Here is a 24,740-nt window from a genome sequence, read left to right as displayed (position 1 = left end):
TTAGTCACAATAAGCGTTACCTATTAACTTTGACCGAGTTGACCTTTGATAATTGCTGGCATTAATTGCCTAATACACATGCATTGCATGCACTACTTTATAAATTGCCACTCTTCTTCTTTACTCTCAACTCAGACCCTCTAAACTTGTCAAACTAGCTAGCCTCACTCTCTCAAATATGTCCAACTTAATCCTCTCATTAGCCACCATCCTCACCATCCTTTATCTCTCTCCTCTCACCACCACCGCTGCCAACACAACTGTCCTCGACATCGATGGCCAACCTCTTAAAGCCAACACAACTAACTACAGCATCATCCCAGTGAACCGAGGCCCAAATCATGGTGGCCTAGTTTTGACGAGTAAACTCGTATTTCAACCATGCCCCCTCTTCATAGCTCTAGACAAAAGGGGATATTTTGATGGCTTCCCTTACAAATTCTACTCCGTTAACCCTAAAGACACTCTAATCTTTCTCTCCACTGACCTCAACATCGAGCTCGAAGTGCTTAACTTCTGCATGCAAACAAATATATGGCAGTTATACAATGATGATGAGACCTTGCAAGTATTAGTGAATATACACGGAACACTCGGAAACCCCGGTGCTGAGAGCTTGATAGTTGGTTTAAGATCGAAAAGGCCGGAAAAGGAGAGTATGATTACAAGCTCGTGTATTGTCCTAGTGTTTGTAAGACTTGTAAGCCACATTGTGGTGATTTGGGTGTTTTCCTTAGGGAAGATGGGACGAGAGTGTTGTATTTAACTGATCATGATCCTCTTTTGGTTAACTTCAAGAAATCTAATATTACAATTTAGTTGTATTAGAGTTATTATGAAAATCAATTTGGATGTAATTTGAAAAAAATATGATGTGAATGATTTAATTATGAAAAATAATAATTCAAAATTTCATTTGAATTTTTATTTTCTAAAGAAAGGAACAAAACTTATTAAGGTAACTATTAATTGCAAATTAATTATTCTACTTGTTATAGGTTTACTTTGACCATATTTTATGTACTATTATTTTCTTGTTTTTCCCTTTGAATTTTAGGAAAATTTGCAAATTGCAGTCATTTAAAGTAAGTATTTTGCAAATTGCACCCCAAAAGTTCTTATAAATTATAAATTGCAGCCCGATTTAACTTTTTTATCGGTTTACGTGTCGAGGAATATTCAGTGAAGGTTTTAGGGCGATTTTAGGCTTTAAGGATCTGAATTGAGCTCAGAATTAGTTAAAAAATAACGTAAGTTCGTCATTTTTGTAACAAAAATGTATCGATTTGTGGGCAACTATTTTTGTTGTAAAAACGAGACACTTACGTTATTTTTTTTTTATAATTCCGAGCTCAATTCGGATCATTAAGGGCTAAAATGACCCCTAAAACCTTTACCAAATATTTTTTTTTGACTTTTTAACCGATAAAAAGTTAAATCGGGCTACAACTTACAATTTATAAGAACTTTTGGACTGCAATTTACATTTTTTTTAAATGGTTGCAATTTGCAAACGACAAACTTTTAATAGCTGCAATTAGCGAATTTTTCAAATTTTAAATGGTTTTCTTTGACCATGCTTTATGTCTTATGTACTAATGTTATTTTCTTGCTAGTTTAAAGTATCCTAATTTAACTTTGGCATTATTGGTATACTCTTATTCGACACATGGTGGTGATATATGTATATGAAAGAAATTTTTATTTATATATAGGGTCTTCTTAGGCCCTATTCACCTCACCTTAAAAAAATAATATTTAGTATAAATAAGTTCAGTTCAGTAAAATTTAGTATCTTTAAAGAAGAAATATACAATAAAAGACAATCAATAAAAATAATTTCAGTCCAATAAAATTAATTTCAGTTCAGTAAAAATTATTTAATTTCAACAAAATAAATTTAGTTCCGTAAAAATAATTTTAGTGTAGCCAAAATAAGGTGAAGGGTGAATGAAGCCTTAATAAACAAAACATCTCAATGTATAATTTTCGAATGTTGCTCATATGCTCACTACCCATGAATGTATCTTAAATGCAAATCACCGGTTGCAATTCAAGTTGGCCTCGGACTCTTGACCCTTATATTATATAATGTATTTGGTCTAATTAGGTTACATGAAAACATATACGAATATATTTCAATCATCTAATCCATTATATTGATTGGGATGGTTTATTATTGATCTTATTGAATTATATTTTCCATATTTAAAATAGGAATACCAAAATGAAACGAAATTGAAGATTGAGAAAGGATGGACTTTGCTACACGAATACGTTATGTTTATTCTCTCTAAAAAAATGAATTTAATGTATTCGATAACTAGATCTAGTCAAAGTTGCTGACTGAAAAAATAAATTATTGCATATAATTAGTTAATCATCCTTGACAGCTCATCTTGTCTTTATACTTTCTATAAATACCACTCTACATCTACCCTTCATCTCACACATCAATTAATATCACTAAAAGTCAACCCTAAACCCAAAGTCAACAAAATGAACGATTTTATCTTCTCATCAGCCACCATCCTCCTCTTCATCTTTCTCTCCCTTCACACCACCACCGCAGCCAACCCGGCCGTCCTCGACATCGATGGCCACCCCGTTCGTCCCAACTCCCCCTACTATATCCTCCCGGTTGTCCGAGGCCGAGGCGGGGGCTTGACAGTAGAACCAAAGAACATCACTGACCTTTGTCCTCTCGCCGCAGCTCAAGAAACCCGGGTACTCAACAATGGAATACCTCTAAAGCTACACTCGGTCAACCCTAAAGACAAAAGAATTTTTGTCTCCACTGACCTTAACATCGTCTTCGATGCCGTCCCCCTTTGCGTGCCCTCCGGCCCGTCCTTTATCTGGCAGTTAGCCATCGATGAAGAGATTGGGAGGCGGTACGTAGGATTCGGAGGACAGATCGGCAACCCGGGTGTTAAAACGGTTAGTAACTGGTTTAAGATAGAGAAGGCGGGAAGTGGTACGTATGACTATAAGATAGTGTTTTGCCCTAGTGTTTGTAACTTTTGTAAGGTGATGTGCGGAGATATTGGTGTTTTTGTTGATAATAATGGGAGGAGGTTATTGGATCTTAATGATCAACCACTATTGGTCAATTTCAAGAAAGCTTAAAAAAATTTGGAAGATTAGATTAAAAGATTATATATAGTTGTTACAAAATTATATATTGTAGCTATTGTACCAAAGACTACCCTGTTAATTAACAGCATGAACAATCTTGTAAAGTTACTGAATCTTTGGGTTGGAGTATAATGCATGATGACTTGATGAGTGATTTTTTGTTTAATGTTTATTATATGATATTGTAATATTAATAATATGAATAATGTTGAATCTTGTAATATACTTTGCGTATGGATATGTCGAGTGGTTTTATAATAAAGAGAAAAGTTTTTTGTTACGTACTTTCTCCATTTTGTAATTTACAAATTAAGCTGTTTCATTTTTTTGCTCTTATTTATTCTTCTGCTGTTTAGTTTAGATAACCTCCTAACTAGCCTATGTTGAATCTTTCGATTATGTTTTTTTTTTGATGCAAACGAGGGCAAGGCCCGAAACACACAAAACAAAATTACACCACCATTCGTGGCAAAGCCACCCCCACCGTATCCTCCCAAAGAAGGTTCTTTATTTTGATTGGAGGATCATCGAAATAAACCACCTTCTCTTGAAGAATAACACCCATATTAGCAAGTTTGTCTGCTACTCTATTCCCTTCCCTAAAACAATGAAACATAACAAATGAAGAACCAAAAAAATTACAAAGATTACGACAATTATTAACTAGGTGCACGTATTCTCCCTGCTGCTGGTTGGCATTTGTAATTGCTTCCACACATGCTTTATTATCCATTTGTACGACAATGCTTGTAATTCCCAGTTGTCTTGCTAGCTTGAGGCCATATTCAGATCAAGAGCTAAAGGTTCAGCTCTATATGCGTGACAAATCCCGAAGTTAGCAGCAAACCCCTTCACAAAGCGTCCTTCTGCATCTCGGATGATACCTCCACCACCAGCTAGTCCTGGAGATCCCTTCACAGCCCTATCAGTATTTAAGGTCCACCAGCCATGAGGAGGGGCTAGCCATCGTACAAGAATTTCAGACTTTTGTTTAAGTACTTGCCCCTGCTGCATCAGATGTGTCTTCGGCTTGGTGAATGTTTCCCAAACTTCATCAACTTGGTGAAGAATAAAAGCCCCTGTTTCCTTAGGAATTTCAGCACTTCTGTTAAAAACATAGCAATTTCTCCATCTCCAAATCCACCATAGTGTGGTAGCAAAACAAGTCGGCCATTTTTCAGAAACATTAGGACTATTTGCATCCAAATTTCGCACAATCCAGTCATTGAGGTTACCAGAAAAGAAGGCAGGAAGACGAGCCATACCTCCAATATTTTTCCAGATATCAATCGCAATTGGACAGTCTCGAAGGAGATGTATCAAAGTTTCATCCATGGGAGGAGTGCACCTTGGGCAACGTGGGTCATCTGTAAGCTTTCTTTTCAATCTATTCGAGTTGCAAAGAAGCCTGTCATGGAGAACAAGCCATAAGAATGTGCGCACTCTTTGCTGGGCTGGAATTTTCCAAGTAAGGTCCCATCTAGGGTCTCTTGGTATCACATCATCATCTCGCATAAGCTTTAGAGCACTTTTAATGGAAAAATTACCACTAGCTGCACCCTTCCAATAGCGAATGTCTTCAACGTCTAAGCTATCCACAAGAGAATAAGCTGCAATTTGCTTCAATTGTTGGTCCGGAAGAAGATGAGAAAATAAATCCCACCTCCAACCGCTTTGGTGATCCCACATTTCCTCAACAATAGCACCCTCAACAGAGCTAGGGATTGTAGCAGTGGCAAAGTCACGAAGAGGTTTTTCTGAGGCCCAATTATGATCCCAAAAAAGGGTTCGCCTACCATTTCCCACTGCAACTTGCGAGCCTTGTTTAATCCAAGCAGCATTATTAGTTATACCTCGCCAAACATTCGACATGTTAGAGGTGGGAATAAACATATCAATGTCGCATCGGCCTTTACAATACTTGGATTGAAGAAACCGAGACCAAAGGGCTTGGGGTTCCTTGAGCACACGCCAACCAAGCTTCATGAGGGAAGCCGAGTTGGCTTGTCTAGCAGAGCGAAGGCCTAAGCCTCCCTTATGTCTCGGCAGTTGCAATGTTTCCCATGAAAGAAGGTGGATTTTTTGTTTCTCATCTGAGCTTACCCATATGAATCTCCTAGCTTTTCTATCAATATCATCGCAAATTGAACGAGGCAATTTCGCGGTTTGCATTGAGTAGTTCGATAGAGTGGTAAGGGTCGATTTGGTGAGAGTTATGCGGCCTGCCAAAGACAAATATTTTGTCTTCCACCCTGTCAAGCGTCTATCTATTTTCTCACAAAGATGAGCAAAAGTTTCTCTTGAGACACGATTGGTTAAGGTCGGCATTCCCAAGTAGAAACCCAAGTCATCAGTAGATTGCATCCCCAAGGCAGTGTTCATATCATCTTGAATTGCAGGCTGAATATTTCGAGAATAATAAACCCGAGACTTTGGAAGACTCACCTTTTGCCCTGATGCGTGACAGAATCGATCAAGGCAGTCTTTGATCACAAAGGCTTGCTCCACCGAGGCTTCAGCAAATAAGATCAAGTCGTCGGCAAAGAAAAGATTTGAAAGTAAAGGACCTCCTCGACTCGCATAAATAGGTTTCCACTTATCTTTGCAAATTGCCTATTCGATTATCTGATTAAGCCTTTCCATGCAAAGAACAAAAAGGTAGGGTGAAAGAGGATCACCTTGCCTTATGCCCCTTGAAGGGTAAAAAACATCGGATTTTTTTCCATTCCAAAGGACTCTCATCGAGGGGGAAGTGACACACTCCATGATAACCTCAATCATAATTTGCGGGAAGTGCATTTCGAGTAAAGTGTCTCTAATAAATGACCACTTAAGCCTATCGTAGGCTTTTTCGAAATCAATTTTAATGGTCATATATCCTTTTCCACCTTGCTTTCGTTTCATGGTATGCAAAACCTCTTGCACTATCACAATGTTGTCCGTGATTTGTCTCCCCGGTACAAAGCTAGCTTGAGATTGAGCAATTATTTTTGGAAGCACCAATTTAATTCGGTTCACAATGGCCTTTGTGATGATTTTGTAAGTGACATTGCAAAGATCAATTGGGCGGAATTGGGAGGGCATTTCGGGATTGTCAAGCTTTGGGATCAAGACTAAGAAGGTTTCATTAAGAGTACCCGGGAGACCCTTGCCCTCAAGCGCTGCCAAAACCATCTCATAAATATTCGGTGCCACCAAGTTCCAATTTTTCTGGTAGAAGAGAGCCTGAAACCCGTCGGGACCCGGTGCCTTAAGAGCACCCATATTCTGAATAACAAAATCAATGTCAGCTTTAGTGTAAGGTCGACAAAGCTTACTCCAATCTTCCTGGGAAAATTGAGAGCAAAGTCCCCTAGGAATATTGTAGCTGCTATCATCCTGCTCGGCAGTAAACAAATTAGCAAAGTAATTTACTACAATTTGTTTAACTTGATCCTTATCATGAACCCATTCTTCATTCGAATCCTTGATAGCAACAATTTTATTTCTCCGTCTCCGAATAATTGTACTAAGGTGGAAGAAAGTAGTATTGCGGTCTCCATCTTGAATCCAATCAACCCGGGCTTTTTGATACCAAAGAATTTCTTCATGGTTTAGTACCTCGTCAAGATCTTTTCTCAACTGAGCTTCCAATTTTATCAAACCCGAATCACGCCCAAGAGCCAATTTACTTTGAATTCCTTGAATTCGAGCCATCAGGGATCTTTTCTCGCGAAAGATATTATGAAAAATCTCTTGGTTCCAATTTTGTAAATCCTTGGAAAGAGAATGTAGTAAAGGGACAATTGGAGCTGTAGGTTGCCACTTTGATTCCAAAAATTCGGTAAACTTTTCATGAGATAGCCATGTAGCTTGAAACCGAAAAGGTTGGCCAATAGCATCCATTAGAGCAAATCCATTCGAAGAGATTAGTAAGGGACAATGATCGGATTGAAGAGCTGGTAGGTGTTTAACACGGGCTGTATTAAACCGGAGTCCCCAATCAGTGTTGCATAGGGCTCTATCCAACCTGGCACTTCGTCTAGTATCAATCGAATTACCACGAGCCCATGTATGCAAGGGGCTTGAGAATTCGACCTCGATGAGATGATGGTCTTGCACCCAGTGACTGAATTGCCTACTCCTTCGAGAGGTCTCTGCACAACTAGAGCTTCGTTCTGAATCAAAACGAGATTCATTAAAATCACCCGCAAGTAGCCAAGGTTTATTGTTCCTCCTTGCAAATTCAGAAAGATCACGCCACAAGTCTCGTCTATTGGAGGGGTCCGGGCTAGCATAAATCGTGGAGAAGTACCAAGGCTCTTCTCCTATTCTAGTGATCTCCATAGTGATATATTGGTTAGATTGCTCAATTGGGTCAATGGTTACAAGTTCACTCTTCCAATACACCCATATACCACCACTAAAACCTTGTGCATCAACACGAGTGTGTCCCGAATACCAAGAGTGTTACCAATTTGAGTAGCACGCTCACCTCCCATATGAGTTTTAACAAGTGCAAGAACAATAGGCTTATTTACTCTAACTATTTCACGAAGGACCGCAAGAAATTCACGGCTCCCTGCTCCTTGCACATTCCAGACCATACATGTGATATGAAAGGAATTTGCTACAAGATTATGTCCACTATTCATAAGATCTAGTGATTGAGGAAACTTAAACTGATAAGCATTAGACAGAGCTCGAAAGGCTTGATTAACCTTCCAAGGCATCTTCAGAGTTACTATTCCGGCATCATTTGTTCCGATACCGTCCATGAGTGTATCTCCATTGTGATCTTGTGAATCAGGGGGTCTACCGTGCCCAAAAAGGTCTCTGTCATCGGAGCTGTTACACACAAAATTTTCTCCGGAGGAATCCGGACTGAGATTGGGTTCAGTGGTTGGAGAGACATGGGTGAAAGGTAGGGAATTTTATGGCTCGGGGATTTGCTTTGTCACGGCTTTTTGAGGGGCTGTAGAGATGGCTTTTTGGTTTGCTTGGAATATGGTAGTAGAGTTTTCTTTGCCAGCTAGGTCGAAAGGGGTAGAAATAGAAATATTGCTTGGGGTAGGAATATTGGTAGAATCCGATAGAATATTTTTTGGCTTATTCTTATCTTTTCTTTTGATTTGTTGCCATTGTTTAGCTCCTCCTAAAAATTGTCCACCAATTAAGGGATCTTCAGAAGATTTACCTACATTAAAGGAGTTATCTTTTTGTGTAGAATCTCCTAAATCGGTAGTCAAAATAGATGAAGTTCGTGAGTCAAGGCTATCATCAGCAATATCCACCAAATTATCCTCCTAGATGCTAGCTTCAGTTTCCTTATTTTGCTCTTCCAAAACCGAGAATCTCGATCCCTTGGACTAATTCTGTGCAACACTAGCTTCATGAACTTGCCCCTGATTGGGTACTACATTCTGCTTTGGTTGTTCAGTGGTTGCCGGAGCTTTTTCAGGCCTAACTGGACGCCTCCTTGGTGGCGGCTTTTTGATTAACATCCACGATCCATAGTCTTGTTGTTCTATGGTTGGTGGAGCTACATCCTTAGACAGCTCTGGGACAGTGACATTATGAGGTTCAGGGTCCTCAACCATCAAAGCATCTTTTAAAGGACAATGTTCATTTTGATGACCAATCTTTCCACAGTGAAAACAGATCATCCTTAAGCCCTCATATTGAATTTGCCAAATTCTCCCTTTAAGCCAAAATTTGGATAGCAAAGGCTTATTCAAATCTAACTCCACACTAAGCCTTGTGAATTGACCCCTTTGAGCTAACTCTGTATTGTTATCAATTCGAACAACTTTGCCAATTTTTCCCCCAATCTTTTGGAGAAATTCTTTGTCAAAGTATTTGACAGCAAGATGAGGGATTCTAACCCAAGCAGTGAGGAACCTTAACAGAGCATCGTCCGAGATAAAGTTCGGAATCCATTTGCGGATTGTGAGATAATTATCATCAAGCATCCACGGGCGTTGGGTTAACACATGATTATAATCACCTAGGTTTGAAAACCTTGCAATGAAATAATCATGGCCAATATCAGTAAGGACTAGTCCTCCTTTTAACTCCCTTTTCTTCTTCAACCTCTTCATCAATGCCATATAGCCTATTTTGCTATTAAACATCTTGATAAAGAGGGTGTGCTTCCATGGTTGTCGCATTCGACGCTTTTTCTCTTTGGAGAGTAGTATCACTGGGCATTTTGGATCATCTTGGATATCATCAGGGGGTTCATCGTCATCCGAGACATCATCATCATCTAATTCCAATTGCTGCAATCTAACCCTCTCCATTTGAGATTCATTGGCTAGCATGTCTCGAAAGGACATCGAACTCCTAGGGGCTTGAATCATAGGTTGATTTTGGATTGGGTTAGGGGATGGTGTAGTTTCTTTAGAAAAGATTACATTGGTAATCTTTCGTTTAGGTTTTTTGTAGGATCGAACAAGTTGATCTTGTTCCTCAGTTGAGGTTTCATGGGGGAGAGAGTTTTCTTTTGTCGAGAGCATGTTGTTACATAAAATCCGAACAGTGAGACGAATCCAATAAAATCCCACATGAAAACGTTATCTTTGATTAATTAATGGATTTTGTGCTCAAAAGTTTATACTCAAATATTTGCAACGAACGGTACAAATAAATAGTGACAAAAGGAATAGTTTATCCAAAAATATAAATGTTACACTAAAAAAAAGGTGAGGGGGTATTATAATGAACTTGTAATAGAAGAATATAATCTCTTACGTTTGTACCGAGTGTATATGAAGATTATCTATACACTCGATACAAAGGATATTTGCCAGTGAGTAGTCATTAATTGAATCAAACCCCTCTTTTCATGAAGGTGTATACAAGCCAAATAATGGTATCATCAACCATTGAAGTTGTATATTATTTCAACTTTTCTAATCAAGTATTTTATTTCTCATGCAACTTGCATGTATCACTACAAGAATGCAGCTAATTACCGATGGCTACAATCCATCGGTAACTTACAGAAAAACCATCGGTATATAGTTTACCGATGGCTGCCATCGGTAAAAAGCCGTTGGTAGTCTATTCGTCGGTAAATCTAAATTTACCGATGGCTAATCCATCGGTAAAATATATAACGATGGTTTTGCCATCGGTAAAATTTGAAAATACGCATCGCCATATCTTGTATATACCGAAGGAATATACCATCGGTAATTATTTACGATGGCCAATAACCATCGGTATTTATATTTTACCGATGGTTTATGGCTATCGGTAATAATAGTGCCACCGATGGTATATAGCCATCGTTGATGATCAACAATTACCGATGGCAGAATACCATCGGTAGTTGTAATTTACCGATGGCCTTTGCTGTCGGTATCTGGCAAAGCAATATTGAGAATTTTTTAATTTTATAAACTACCGACGGCTGTTGGCCATCGGCAATTTTTAATTTTTTTTTTCCAAGCTTATTTTTTTATCTTCTGCACCACTACTTTAAACCTGTTTTAATTACCACCATAATCTAATTTAAAACCTGTTTTTATATCCTGCATTGTAATGAAACATACCACATTCACAAAAGCATTGTTCACATCGATTCAACCGGATTAGTGTCAAAAGTACCTAAGTTTTCATGCACTACTAATAAGTCATACTAACATAAAAGTCATACTAACAATTACAAACCAACTAAAAGTCATACTAACACCTTCAAAAAAAAAAAAAAGTCATACTAACATAGTCTAGCAGGAGGGGCAGGCCTTAATTAGTTTTTCTTGCACTACTAATAAGTTTTCAGGTTAAGGCAAATAACAAAGGCCTATACACAAGCAGCCCCTGAAGCACCATTGCCGTCCGGTTCACTATCGGGATGCATATATATTCCAATTTTAATTACAAAAAAATTGTTCTGCTTTATCTTATGATAATGTATTGATTTATATCTAAGTAATAATATACTTATCTGTTCTTCTTTATTTAACACACTTCTTTTATCACGTTTATCATTCAACAATCAAGTTGTCGCTATAAAAAAGTAAATATTATTATAGAATGATACTATTATAAAAATTTACGTACCATTACACGATTCTAATAAAATTTCAATACAACGTTCTCTCAGATGCTTATGTGAAGTCAGGCAAAAGCTTGAAAATGAGTAAGGGAAGCTTTGGGTTATAAAATGCTTTAAGAGGATCGAAACAAGAGAGGTTAAAGGAACATGAAACGGAGATATATACGTTTTTTAGTTAATGCTCCAAAACTAATGGAACTTTAGTGGCATACTATTTTCCTAAGTATCAATTTTATTATTAGAACGTAATTCAAAGTACTTAGCTTGAGTTAGTGTGGAGTACAGTGTTTACTAGTTCCCCACTTGTTTATTAGTTCCTACATTATAGCTTGTTACTCCCTTCGTTCTATAATTTCGTGCTTATTTCTCAAAAAATACGGTAATTAAGAAAAATGGTGGAAGTAGGAGGGTATTATATATATGTGGAAAAAGATAAAATGGTGGAAGTAGGAGAGTATTATATATATATATATATATATATATATATATATATATATATATATATATATATATATATATATATATATATATATATATATATATATATATATATGTGTGTGTGTGTGTGTGTGTGTGTGTGTGGAAAAAGATAAAAGGTTGATTTTTTGGGTATATTTATATTTTGTATGGGAAAGATGAAAAACAAGAAATAATTATGTGCTATTTTTAGTAACAAGCACAACATTTTAAGACAACTAAAAAGGAATACAGGCACGAAATAATGGAATAGAGGGAGTTGTTTTTAGAGTTGGAAGCCTATTTCTATGGGCATAGTATCTCCATTTGTAAAGTGAAAAGGAAATTAGATTAATTAAAAAAGTGTGTTGAGTTCAAGTATTCCATATTCAAAGTCCATCGCAATATGATTGTTAAAGTTAGCAGCAAATTAAGTTTAGCAATTATGTGTTAAGTTTTTGGAGCAAGGGAGGGAGAGATTATTAAGAGTATTATTATTGTTTGTTTTTCTCTATTTTATTACGCTTATTAATTCAACATGTTTTGCAGATTGTGAAAAATCAAATAGGAAAAGGAAAAAAAAAATAGTCAAAGAAAGTAAACAATATCGCATGTAGAGGCTTAGCAAAGCTAAGCAAGCTACTAGGAAGTATAAGATTTTTTTTTTTTTTTTTTTTTTTTTTTTTTTTTTTTTTTTGTACTAAGGGTTTGTTCTCTTCGATCGGCTTAATTCAGTTCAGTTCTCAGCTCCAATCAGATTAGTTCAATTTAATTCAATTCCTAATTTCCTTTTCTCACAAACAATTCATTTCAGCTCAGTTCAGTTCAGTTCATTTAAGTTAAGTTGTTTTTAGTAAATCGAAACATGCCCTACATACTCCAATAGCCTTAGCCGGATTATCCCTTCCCTAGCCCTTTGCCCCTTTCCTTTTCCTTTCCTCATACATGTCGAGGAATACAAGAAAATCTCAATTGGGGAGTGGACAATGGAGTAATTTTATGCAAAACTTAGCATTGGTTACTGGCTAGATTATCATTATTAATACCCTCATAAATTTTACCGCTGGTTAGTTGCATCAATTATGAATAATTTAAAAAGCGGAGGAACTGATTCATTAACATTGAAAACAATAAATTTTTGAAGAAAGTTAATACTCCATAAAAATAAGTAAATTTTACTCCGATCCATAGTTATTAAAGTGGATACAAAATACTCCATATTTTTTTATTAAAAAAAAAAGCAGATACTAAGCTATTATTATTATTATTATTATTATTATTATATTTTTTTAACTAAATACTACCTCCGTTACATATTAGTTGCAACTTTGAGGATTATTTGTGAGAGATAAAATATTCCAAAGTTGCAACTAATATGTAACGGAGGTAGTAAATTGATTTTCAGAGACATCAAAGATATTACATCCTATAATTTAGTCCATAAAGTAGGTAGGAAGGCTGTTTCTAGAGTGGACTGACGACATGTGCTAGGGTGGCCAAGACTTAGCTTTCATTGTAATGAGCTGGCCTTTAAAAAACGTGGACAATTACACTCAGAAAATTTTGTCGACCACAAGTGTGGCAGATGTAGAACAAGATTATATTTAATTAGTGGTCATGTTACGGAGTACCGAGTGTCCGAGTACATATTAAAAATCAATTTTTTTTTAATTTTATTTTTTTTAATTTATTGATTTATTTTAGGGTACGAAGGACAATAATATCTTGAAAAAATTGTCAAAAATAATACAACATTTGACTCATTTTTTATTAATAATACAACCTTTTGTAATCTCAAAATTCACAGAAAATTTGATTTTATCTTGTTTAAAATGAGCACCCCGAAAAGTTGTATTATTACAAAATAATTCAAATTTTGTATTATTAAAAAAGAATCGACCAAATGTTGTATGTATTAATTTTGATAATTTTTTCTATTATATTTAATATGATTTGTGAGGTTCATCTAATTAATCATAAGCCTAAAAGTCGAAGAGTTAGCCAATCATTATGAAATTAAAGATCAACTTGCTCTAGCTAATTCATAGTGAGTGATAGTGAGTTTAATTAATAACATTGATCTCCAACATATATTAAAGCCCAACACGACCAAATCCATTCTAATCAGATTAATTTGAAATAATAACTAAAAACATTTCAAGCATTGATCATCATTTCTACACCCTAAAAGCTTAGCCGGACTCGAGCCATGGTCATTTATTTGTACTACTTTATTCTTACCAAATTAAACAAGTCCCTAAAGAGTGGGAGAGAAAGTAAACTTCATAAATATGAAATTATGGAGTTTATAGTTTTTAGAATAATTCTAGCTTGGCAGTGGACTTGTAGTGGAAATTATCCAAAATCTGAAAATTCGTACATGTTTGGGAAAAAACTTTTGTGTACTTGGTTTACAATTATTATCTATTGCGCGCAATTGACGTTATATTGAATATAGTGACCTTAATTTAACATAGTGATCTTTATCAATACTTGTGTGACCTTTGATACTATACTGAACTTGAAGTGCATACGTGTAGGCATTATATATGTTGAACATAATGACCCTAATTATTGAATAACTTCTATTCTAGATTAAATATGTATGGTCATGGAAAGGTGAGAGGACAATAATGTTGGCCCCAAAATCAATTGAAATACACTCACATTTGTAATACCATATATGCCAATTAAATTAATTGCGTCTTTTATCCTTATAAAGTGTTTGATTATTTGTTTTATTTACAGTAGGACACTGAATTAAATGCGCGGTTGTGGTTGTTTAGTGCATTGAAGTTTACCACAGGTGTACCTGTAACTTTCTTTTTCACTTACCAAAACTGTTCATAAATTTCCTCTTCTAACATATAGTTTTAGTTCTATAAATAGCACCCTTTCATATTCATTTCTCATGCATCACACCCTAAACTAAAACAAAAAATGGCTTCCTTTCTCCTCAAAGTGACCGCAATCACTCTTCTTCTCTTCGTTCTCTCTCCTTCTCCTAGTGCCGCCGATCGTGTCGTAGACACGGAAGGCAACCCAGTAAGAAATGGCGGCAACTATTACATCCTTCCACACTCAAAAAACACTGGTGGCCTTATTGCATCAGACTCAACTAGACGCTTCCATGTCTGCCCTCGATACGTTGGCACCGCAGATTCCGGAGAAGATGGCTTGGACTTGAAGATCTCGTCACCGGTAAGAGTATTCGATCTCTTGACCTCTATTCCCGTCGAGTTAACCTTCAACACTTTCATCCCCATCTGCGGCTTGACGACCCCATTGCGGTGGTGGGTGGGTCCGAGTGATGCCAACGACAAAGCGCCGATAATTGTCGGTACTGATGGGCCGTTCAAGTCTAATTACGCTTTCTTGATTGAAAGATCTAATGTTGCTACAGATGTGTACAACATTAAATTTTGTCACTACCACGAGTTCAAGTTCGAGTCCAAGGCCAAGTCCAAGTCCAAGTCCAAGTCCAGAAGAATCAAAACTTCTGATGATGATGACGATGACGATGATGATTACAACGACGACGATGACGATGATTATAAGCAGTGTAGAGATGTTACCATTCTTGACGACGGACATTTGGGAGTCGCCAAAGATTCTCCATTCCCGGTTACTTTCAAGAAGAAGTCAAATTTCCCATTTTTAGCCGCCAAGATGTAGATTTCACACTTGCATGTGTCAATGTACGTGGTATTATATTATGTGGTTGTAATCTATGCTTCAAATAATTTCTCCTATAGTTTATGTATGTATAGGCTAAAGGAGAAAATTCCCCCTTTTATGTCATATTTTAGTTTTGAGTGAAGATATGTCATTTTATTGTGTTTGTTACTGTCTTTATTTCTTAGGTAGTTAGGTCTACTTTGCAAAATGTTCTAGCATTACTCGGTTTTTTGCAAATGTTAGTCTCTTTTTTGTTAGAGCGAACTGAGAAAAATGCTGACTGATATTAATCCTCGGGGTCGTCGGAGGGTGCGGTACTTGAGCTAAATTTGGAACCAAAACGTACTTAAGCAGTTAAGCTCATCATGTCAATTTAGCTAATGTTCGTTGGCGAATGGCGACAATGTAATCTTAACTCTTAAATGACCTAAAAAAAACAATTAGGAGTTGATACTATGATACTCCCTCCATCCCTGAAAGAACAACTCTTTTGGGTTGATTTCGCTAGTATTAAGAAAGTTAAATAAAAAGAAGTTAAAGTATATTGGAAAGATAAATTTACATATGGGCCGGGGTTTGTAAAAAAGTAGAAAGAGAAAGTATTAAAATACATGAAAAAAAATTTATATGGAGAAGCTAATTTTGTGCAAATATTGTTGTAAAATTAGTGGGTATTTTAATGCATTTAGGTCGATCATTTTGGAACTAAAATTACACTAAAAGGGTCAAACTTTAGGGGACGGAGGGAGTATATATTATTTGGTGCTAAAAACAAAAAAAAAAAAACAATTATTGAATTTGGAGACTATTTAAGAAATTTGGAAGTTACAATATTTAACTATTATAATGAAAGATTCATACCACGATGGATAGAAGGATATGTCACCTGTGTACTTTGTCTGAAATATCTTGGTCTTTTTATATTCTGTATTTTATCCCTTTTTGAAATTGCAAAATTGGAAATTTTAAACTATATAAACACTTATGACTTATCTAACTGTGATTTATGTGTTAGAAAAACATAGATGATAATGTTTTATAAGACTCTTCTCTATACATCACAATATTAACTTTTTATAACTTTTACATAAGTATAATTAAATATATAAGTGATATAAAATATCATTGGAAAACATAACAACCCCAATGTTGCAATTAACGTATGAAATATATGGACAATACAAAATTGACTCATGTACGTGATTACTTTACTTGAACCAACTCTACACTCATACTTGACACTATTTGACATGATCTGAACTAACCTGAAAATTGATGTATTCTAATGATGTATTGTATTTAAAATAAGTATTACGACCACATAATTAAAAATAATCCGACACGATTTGATTCGATCACGAAAACAACTCGAATAACTCTTAATTGAACTGAAACCAATCCAAATAACATTAATAAAATATTTTTATTGGAAAAAACCTTTTAAAAATTTTGTTGGAAGTTATAAATCTTTCTAATTATTAAATAATTAGTGAAAGTTATGACCAATTAGAATAATTAAGGGTAAATTAGTGATTAATTGAGTGATTAGAGATATCTGGTTGTTTTCAACAAAAGTATTTTACAATTTGGTTTCTCCTTGTCAAAAAAATTTATAAGGTTTTTCCCAACAAAATAGTTGTTATAAATGGTTTTTTCTGACAAAATTTCCTTTTTTTTTATTGTAGTTGCTCACTATTAAAATGTTAGTTTATTCCATTATTAATAATTTTTTGTAGGCGAGGATTGGAGAGGAAGTCCTAGTTTGAGTTAGCAGACAAGGCCCCTTGAGAGTGGGGGGAAAGAAAATAGAATCACCACTACCTCCAAAAACTCGTGAGATACAATTTTTATTATCAGACCAATCATTGATTACTAGTTGATAACTCTATTAATAATGAACATGCACGATATTATCTAATAGGGTTTAATCGCACAACCTCATAATTATGAATACTAACTTAATCAATAAAGCCTTATTCAATTTAACTTAAATTTTACAAAAATAATTTAACTTAAGTAAAATAATTTTATTTCGGTGAAAATAAGGTCAATACTACACAATTTCAATTCAGTAAAAATAATTCTGATTCATCAAAAATAAGGTGAAGTGTATAGTGCCTAAATCAAGCAACTTACTTTGTAATAACATGCATGATTGAGGCAGGTTGTATATGATAGAAGTTGCAACACATCAACAATAGAATTAAATAGTATAAGCAAATAATTCGCATACGATGTTTTCCGTTGCATTTGACAAAATAAAAGATATCACAAAGACCACCAATCAAATACTTGTACATCGTGTCCTACATATATCACAATTTTGTGGTGGACGACAAAAGTTTTGAGAGAGCTTAGTTATGTAATTACCCACGTTTTTCTATTCATATCCTTATCCAATTGTACTCCATGTTTCAACGAGAACAAGTGATGATCGATTCTCATATTAAAATCTTATCTACAACCTAAAATTATCTACCAACTTCTGCCAAATTAAAATAGATCTGATCTAATTTGCATGCACCTTCAATTTGCCCAATTTCAATATTTTTGATCTACCACAATAAGGAAAATAAATCATACGAAGTATCAGCTAGGGGTGTGCAAAAAATCAAGACAATTAAAACCTAATCCGAAAATGACAAAGGAATAATCGCGTCGTCAAACAACTATCCCTAGATCAAATACAATTTATACAACCTAAACAAACCTAATACGAGTATAAGGCAAGCATAGGGGTCGAACCACAGAGAATGGATAAACACCACCAAATGTTATCGACAATTAAGCTAGTCCGAAATAGGAGAAAAATAACTAAAGTCTAAATATGCTAAAACAAGAAATAAAACATTAAGGGAAATGGTCTAGGAGTAGCATTCACTTGAACATAAACAAAGGCATAGGAGTTGAATTAATTATGAACTAAACATGCTCGAATATCGAAGTAAGGTCCAATCTAACCGCCTTCCGGGGCTAATCGGCTTCTCCTAACATAGCCTCTATGTTTCCACATTAGAACCATATACTAGGAGGTACTATCAAATAACAATCGATATAAATGAACTTAGCTAAGTCAACTTCCGTTTCATGTTAGCAAAGATTCACTCCCAATCAACTAACAACATGCATTTTGCAAGTAGATTGAAGAACATCAAGCATATAAAGACTTTAATCACAATAAATCAATTCCAAACCCTTGAACATTCTCAAGATCCAACTACACCACAACCATCCCCTTAATGGGGAAATTACTCACTAATCATGATAATAACAAGATTAATCAACAAATAATCAAGAATCAACATGATCAACAAGCAATACCAACAACAAAAATAATAATCAAAATAAAACAATAAAAATAGAGGAGAGAGAGTTAGAGATTCTCATTGATTGAAGATGAAAGTCTACAAACAAGATGATCAATCTTCTTCTTCAAAATCCAAGCTCAACAATGGTGAAACCCTCACTTTCTCTCTCTAAACTACTCTAATCCTAAGCTAAACCTAGAGAGAGAAGCTCTCCTAAAACTAGGGAAAAAGATCTAAAAGAATGAAGTTCCTTTTTCATACAAAACAAGCCCCGCAATATATAAAGAATCGCGCAAAAACGCTGAACAGGACCCGCTGTGCGCCCGCGCAAGGATCTGTGCGCCCGCGCATGGTAGCTGTGCGCCCGCGCGTGCGCCCTCGCAGCGGTCTGTGCCCCCTCGCAGCAGCCTGCGCGCCCGCGCAAAGTAGCTGCGCGCCCGCGCATTTGTGGGTTGCGCGACTTGTGCTTTGGTGTGTGCGCCCGTGCTGCTGGCTGCGCGCCCGCGCACCGTAGCTGCGCGCCCGCGCACATGTCGCGCAAAACTTTCTGCCTCGATTCTGCAATTTCGCCAATTTTGCGCGGGTTCTCACAGGGCTGCGCGCCCGCACATTATTCGCGCCCTTGCACCTTGCTTTCTTCGATTCTTCTCTCATGATTCCTTGGCTTCTTCTTTGCAATCCAAGACTTCAAATACCTAAGCACAAACACCAAGGGAAGCAATAAGGTATAGGGAACGGTGCAAATACGCAATGAAGGCAAGCACACAACAATATACGCGATTTCATTAAAATCACATCGAGACATGTATGCACGCATTATTTGAACAAAACAACTACAAAACACCCTAAGACAAGCTAAAACAAGGCATAAACACTATCCTAGGAGTGACATAAATGTCACTCATCAAATTCCCCCAAGCTAAACCTTTGCTCGTCCTCGAGCAAAGCTAGAGCAAAAGAGAACAAGAGGAAATTATTGAAAGCAAAAGAAACAAAATAGAAACAAGGAGAAAGAATGTACACTAACTCACTATCGTAGGAATCACGGTTGTTTTTAGCTACAACAAGCCCTTAAAACCCCAAAGTCGCCTATGAGGACGAGTGAGGTCTCGTGAGGGTTTCCTAAGAGCTTACCCCACAACTCTTGAGAAAAACCAAGGCAAGGCAACAAAAGGAAAAGGAAAAGAAACATAAAGAGAAAAAAACAAAACACAAGCTCATATATGGACAAGAGATAAGGACAAGTACTAATGAATGCAAACCTTTCTAAATAGACAAATGTATGCACGTTCCAAGATGTCAGTGGTTGATTGAAACATAACACATGCTAAGCATAGAGAACTACTTAGGACTCAATCCACCCTAGCCCCAACCAAACGGGCCACGTTCTCTCCACTAGCTTCAAATCAACCCTTAAGCTAGTTTCTCAAGATTCCACGAAGGAACCGGAAAAAGATAAAGAAATGAAAAACTTTGAGAAGGTAATCCCGACGTCTCAACTATGCATACTCTTTCCATAGGTTTGAAGTCTATCTCCCTCCACCGTTCTTTTGACCTAACCCACTAGAGTCTAAGGGTCTTTTTATTAGTTGTAACGTAAGGCTAAGGGTTAAGGCGGGGTAAAAATTTTAAATTTGGTGATAATTCCTAAGTGAAGCAAAAAGTGCGGCCGACACTCAAAAATAACTCAAGAATTCACTAAATATCAAGCAAAAATACCACTAATGCCATTCCCCAAAGCTTATTCAACACAAACACACAATATTCCCCCCCAAGCTTGAACAAAGCATTGTCCTCAATGGTTAAACTAAGGAAGAAAATGAAACCAACTAAATATTTTTTTTTTTTGACTTTATTCATTGTCCTTGCCTTTTTAACTTTGGACGGCTTTTTCTTGAAACTTCATTTGATTTCCATAAATTTTCATATTTCTTTACAAGCTCAACTCTAACCAAATCTCAAAGTGCTTCTTGTTTATGATCAACAACTCTAAACTTCAAACCTCACATGCCAATGCTTCACTAACTAAAGGGTTGGTAAACATAGGTCATTAGGTTTGTAACTTGGTTTAAACAAGAGCGGGAAACATAAGGCTCAAATTGGTTAGCAAGTAGGTTTATGCAAAATAGAAAATCAAATTTGTAACAAAACAAAAAGAAAATAAAGGAAAAAGAGAAAGGGTGCCCTTTTCCTCCCCTAGAGTGCTTTGGTCACGATCTTGGGAGCTAAAAGTCAAAACAAGGATCAAGATATGCATAGCTAAGGAGCCAAATGCGCCACACAACAAAGTGATGAAGGCTAGAACAATGTTACCTCACACGGGATTATAACTAAGCAAATACCAATTAAGGGTGCCAAATCCACTATAGAGAGCAACACCATCTTACCACATACCACGTGAACTAGGGCTTCATGGATTCCTAAAAGTTCTTAACCCGGCTACCTTAGCATGTAATATCCTAGAGTCAACCAATGACACTCTCAAACCGTGCACACATTAACCACTTAGGAAGAAAGGCATTCAAGAGTAAACAAATCCAGAAGATATAATGTCCAATTAAGAACAAACAAAACACAATTTTGCTAAACTTGCCTTGAAGTAAACAAAAATATTTTTGGATTTTCCAAAAGCATGAAAAACATGGAAATGCATATACTCAAGTGCATGACATTTATGAATCAACATCCCACCAAACATGATAGAATACCCTCCCCCAAGCTTGAATGAAACCAAGCTCTCAAATCATAAATGATGAAACCAAGGAGGGGAAAACAAGGAAAAATTAATCCAACATTACCAACACATGATCTTCAAGTCACAATAAGTAAGAGAGAAGGGAAAAGAAGGATATTACCGGATATGGGATAAATGCAAAATCACACAAAAAAAAACCCGAAATAACCTCATGTGAGCCACAATCTCTACAAATAAGGCTTGAATTCCACATGATAGGTAAGTTGAGGCACATTTCCTTGATTCTTGATCATCACCAATGCGCAAGAGTATATCAAGTTGTGTACCTAGCAAGGAACACAAACACGTCCATGAGAGAAAATCTAATCTAAAAAGAAAAGAAAATGAAAGCAATAAAACACGGGTTACTTCCCGCAAAGGCTTGCTTAACGTCCAAGCATGACCAAACTAGTAAATAATAATTCAACGCACGCAAGAGCTTGTCAAATGCACTACTACACATTTCATGAGGGTGTAAATAGGCAAATGACGGGATAAGAACGTGCAACAAAATTATTGCACGTAAGTGAAGAGGGAGATGCCAAAAGAAAGAAGAAGAAGGATCGAAAGGAAACTCAAGGAAGTAAGAAGTAGAAGAAGGAAAAGAAGAATGGAAAGAAAAGGTAAAAGGCAAATCCTCATCACAAAATTTTTGGTTGGCAAAATTCCTCTTATCCTCAACAATGATGGAAGGAGGGACATGAAATTCATCCATAGAGGGCGGCTCCCCAATAGGCTCTTTGAGATAGGAAGGGAGAGAAATAGGGTAAGGAGGGATGTGGTCAAACCTTAGAGAAAAAGGGGTATGAGAAACGGGAAAAGGGGTAGCTACTCCCTCACCACAAGGCCTCACATCGCCAATGAGGGCATGAAAATCAATCATAGAGTCCTCAAACAAAGGGCACTCACGATCTACACCTCCCTCAAGCTCAAAAACTCCAAGGGAATCAACCTTATCCTCCTTTTCACCATAATAGACAACTTTTCCTTCAACTATCTCAAAACCCAAGGTCCCAAAATCATGCATGAATGGAGGTAGATTCATCTCAAACTCATCTAAGTCCCAAGAGGCGCTCTCGATGAAATCATCCAATAATCTATAAGTCCTCATATGACTCTCGAAAAATATGTGGGACATTACCTCAAAAGAGTCTATATACTCGTAGATTGGAGGGTCACAAACATACACTTGAGACTTATCAAGATGGGAAAGAGAATTAGGATTTTCAAAATAAACACTCTCTTCATTCTCTACTCCTTCACCATCACTCGAATGCTCTCTAATGGGATCCTCACTCATATGGGGAAGAGAAGAAGAAGGAAGGGCATTTTCTTGAGAGTTGGATAATTGGAGAATTTGGCTCTCAAGCATCTTCATTCTAGCTTCCACCTCCGTATTCTCAACTTCCCTCATCTCGTTATACCTCTCCATCATCTCCATTATCTTCATTATCTTCTCTTCCTTCAAATTTTCCATAGAATTACCCTCATAAAAGGATTCATCAGGAGCATAAGGGAAATCATTTGGAGCCATGTAAGAACAAGAAGATGAGGAGGGAGGATCATTCACACTATATACATGAGCATCATCATATTGGGGAAAGGGGGCATAATCAAGCAAATGAGATTCATCATCAATAATAGGAGAAAAAGAGTTGAAATCACTTGTACTAGGTTCACATAAAGGATCACAAGACAAATCATGGGGATTCATGCCACCAATAAAACTATTATCACATTGAGAATCAAAATTAGCAACATTACATGCCCTATTGCGTACATCCTTAGCGAACCGTACAAAAAAGCTCCAAGCAATATGAACCGTTAATGCTTGAAATTCACCATTAAACCTACTTTCAACTTCATATCTCGTTTGTTCATTCATGCCACAATAACAAATCTCACAAGCTTCACAAGGATTACAACCATTATAGTTCAAAAACTCTACAAGTCTATGGAAATAGACATAAAAAGGCTCACCATCATATTGAGGAAAAGAAAAACGTGCCATCTTTCAACAACAAAAACAAAACAAAGAGAACAAAAATAAATTAAAGGAAAAATATATACAATGGACTAGTCTCAATAAGATAACACAACGGTAATGGAAGCCGTTCCCCGGCAACGGCGCCAATTTGACAAAGGAATAATCGCGTCGTCAAACAACTATCCCTAGATCAAATACAATTTATACAACCTAAACAAACCTAATACGAGTATAAGGCAAGCATAGGGGTCGAACCACAGAGAACGGATAAACACCACCAAATGTTATCGACAATTAAGCTAGTCCGGAATAGGAGAAAAATAACTAAAGTCTAAATATGCTAAAACAAGAAATAAAACATTAAGGGAAATGGTCTAGGAGTAGCATTCACTTGAACATAAACAAAGGCATAGGAGTTGAATTAATTATGAACTAAACATGCTCGAATATCGAAGTAAGGTCCAATCTAACCGCCTTCCGGGGCTAATCGGCTTCTCCTAACATAGCCTCTATGTTTCCACATTAGAACCATATACTAGGAGGTACTATCAAATAACAATCGATATAAATGAACTTAGCTAAGTCAACTTCCGTTTCATGTTAGCAAAGATTCACTCCCAATCAACTAACAACATGCATTTTGCAAGTAGATTGAAGAACATCAAGCATATAAAGACTTTAATCACAATAAATCAATTCCAAACCCTTGAACATTCTCAAGATCCAACTACACCACAACCATCCCCTTAATGGGGAAATTACTCACTAATCATGATAATAACAAGATTAATCAACAAATAATCAAGAATCAACATGATCAACAAGCAATACCAACAACAAAAATAATAATCAAAATAAAACAATAAAAATAGAGGAGAGAGTGTTAGAGATTCTCATTGATTGAAGATGAAAGTCTACAAACAAGATGATCAATCTTCTTCTTCAAAATCCAAGCTCAACAATGGTGAAACCCTCACTTTCTCTCTCTAAACTACTCTAATCCTAAGCTAAACCTAGAGAGAGAAGCTCTCCTAAAACTAGGGAAAAAGATCTAAAAGAATGAAGTTCCTTTTTCATACAAAACAAGCCCCGCAATATATAAAGAATCGCGCAAAAACGCTGAACAGGACCCGCTGTGCGCCCGCGCAAGGATCTGTGCGCCCGCGCATGGTAGCTGTGCGCCCGCGCGTGCGCCCTCGCAGCGGTCTGTGCGCCCTCGCAGCGGCCTGCGCTCCCTCGCAGCAGCCTGCGCGCCCGCGCAAAGTAGCTGCGCGCCCGCGCATTTGTGGTTGCGCGGCTTGTGCTTTGGTGTGTGCGCCCGTGCTGCTGGCTGCGCACTCGCGCACCGTAGCTGCGCGCCCGCGCACATGTCGCGCAAAACTTTCTGCCTCGATT

General features: G+C 36.7%; 1 protein-coding gene and 1 pseudogene across 1 annotated transcript; one reads left to right on the top strand and one right to left on the bottom strand.

The window, feature by feature from the left end:
• Positions 1-2,499: 2,499 nt before the first annotated feature.
• On the top strand, positions 2,500-3,418 carry LOC145602579 (kunitz trypsin inhibitor 5 pseudogene; annotated as a pseudogene).
• A 488-nt stretch (positions 3,419-3,906) lies between these two features.
• Positions 3,907-7,464, bottom strand: LOC145600835 (uncharacterized). Its single transcript, XM_081656695.1, has 2 exons — positions 5,817-7,464; positions 3,907-5,651 (listed from the first exon to the last, which is right to left on the bottom strand). The coding sequence occupies exons 1-2, from the start codon at positions 7,462-7,464 to the stop codon at positions 3,907-3,909; spliced, it is 3,393 nt and encodes a 1,130-aa protein (XP_081512821.1).
• Between the last annotated feature and the right edge of the window lie 17,276 nt (positions 7,465-24,740).

This window comes from Chenopodium album, chromosome 21 (genome assembly GCF_948465745.1).
Source record: "Chenopodium album chromosome 21, dcCheAlbu1.1, whole genome shotgun sequence".
Taxonomy (NCBI): domain Eukaryota; kingdom Viridiplantae; phylum Streptophyta; class Magnoliopsida; order Caryophyllales; family Amaranthaceae; genus Chenopodium; species Chenopodium album.
The sequence above is the reverse complement of the archived record's forward strand: the minus strand, read 5'-3'. Positions and strand labels throughout refer to the sequence as shown.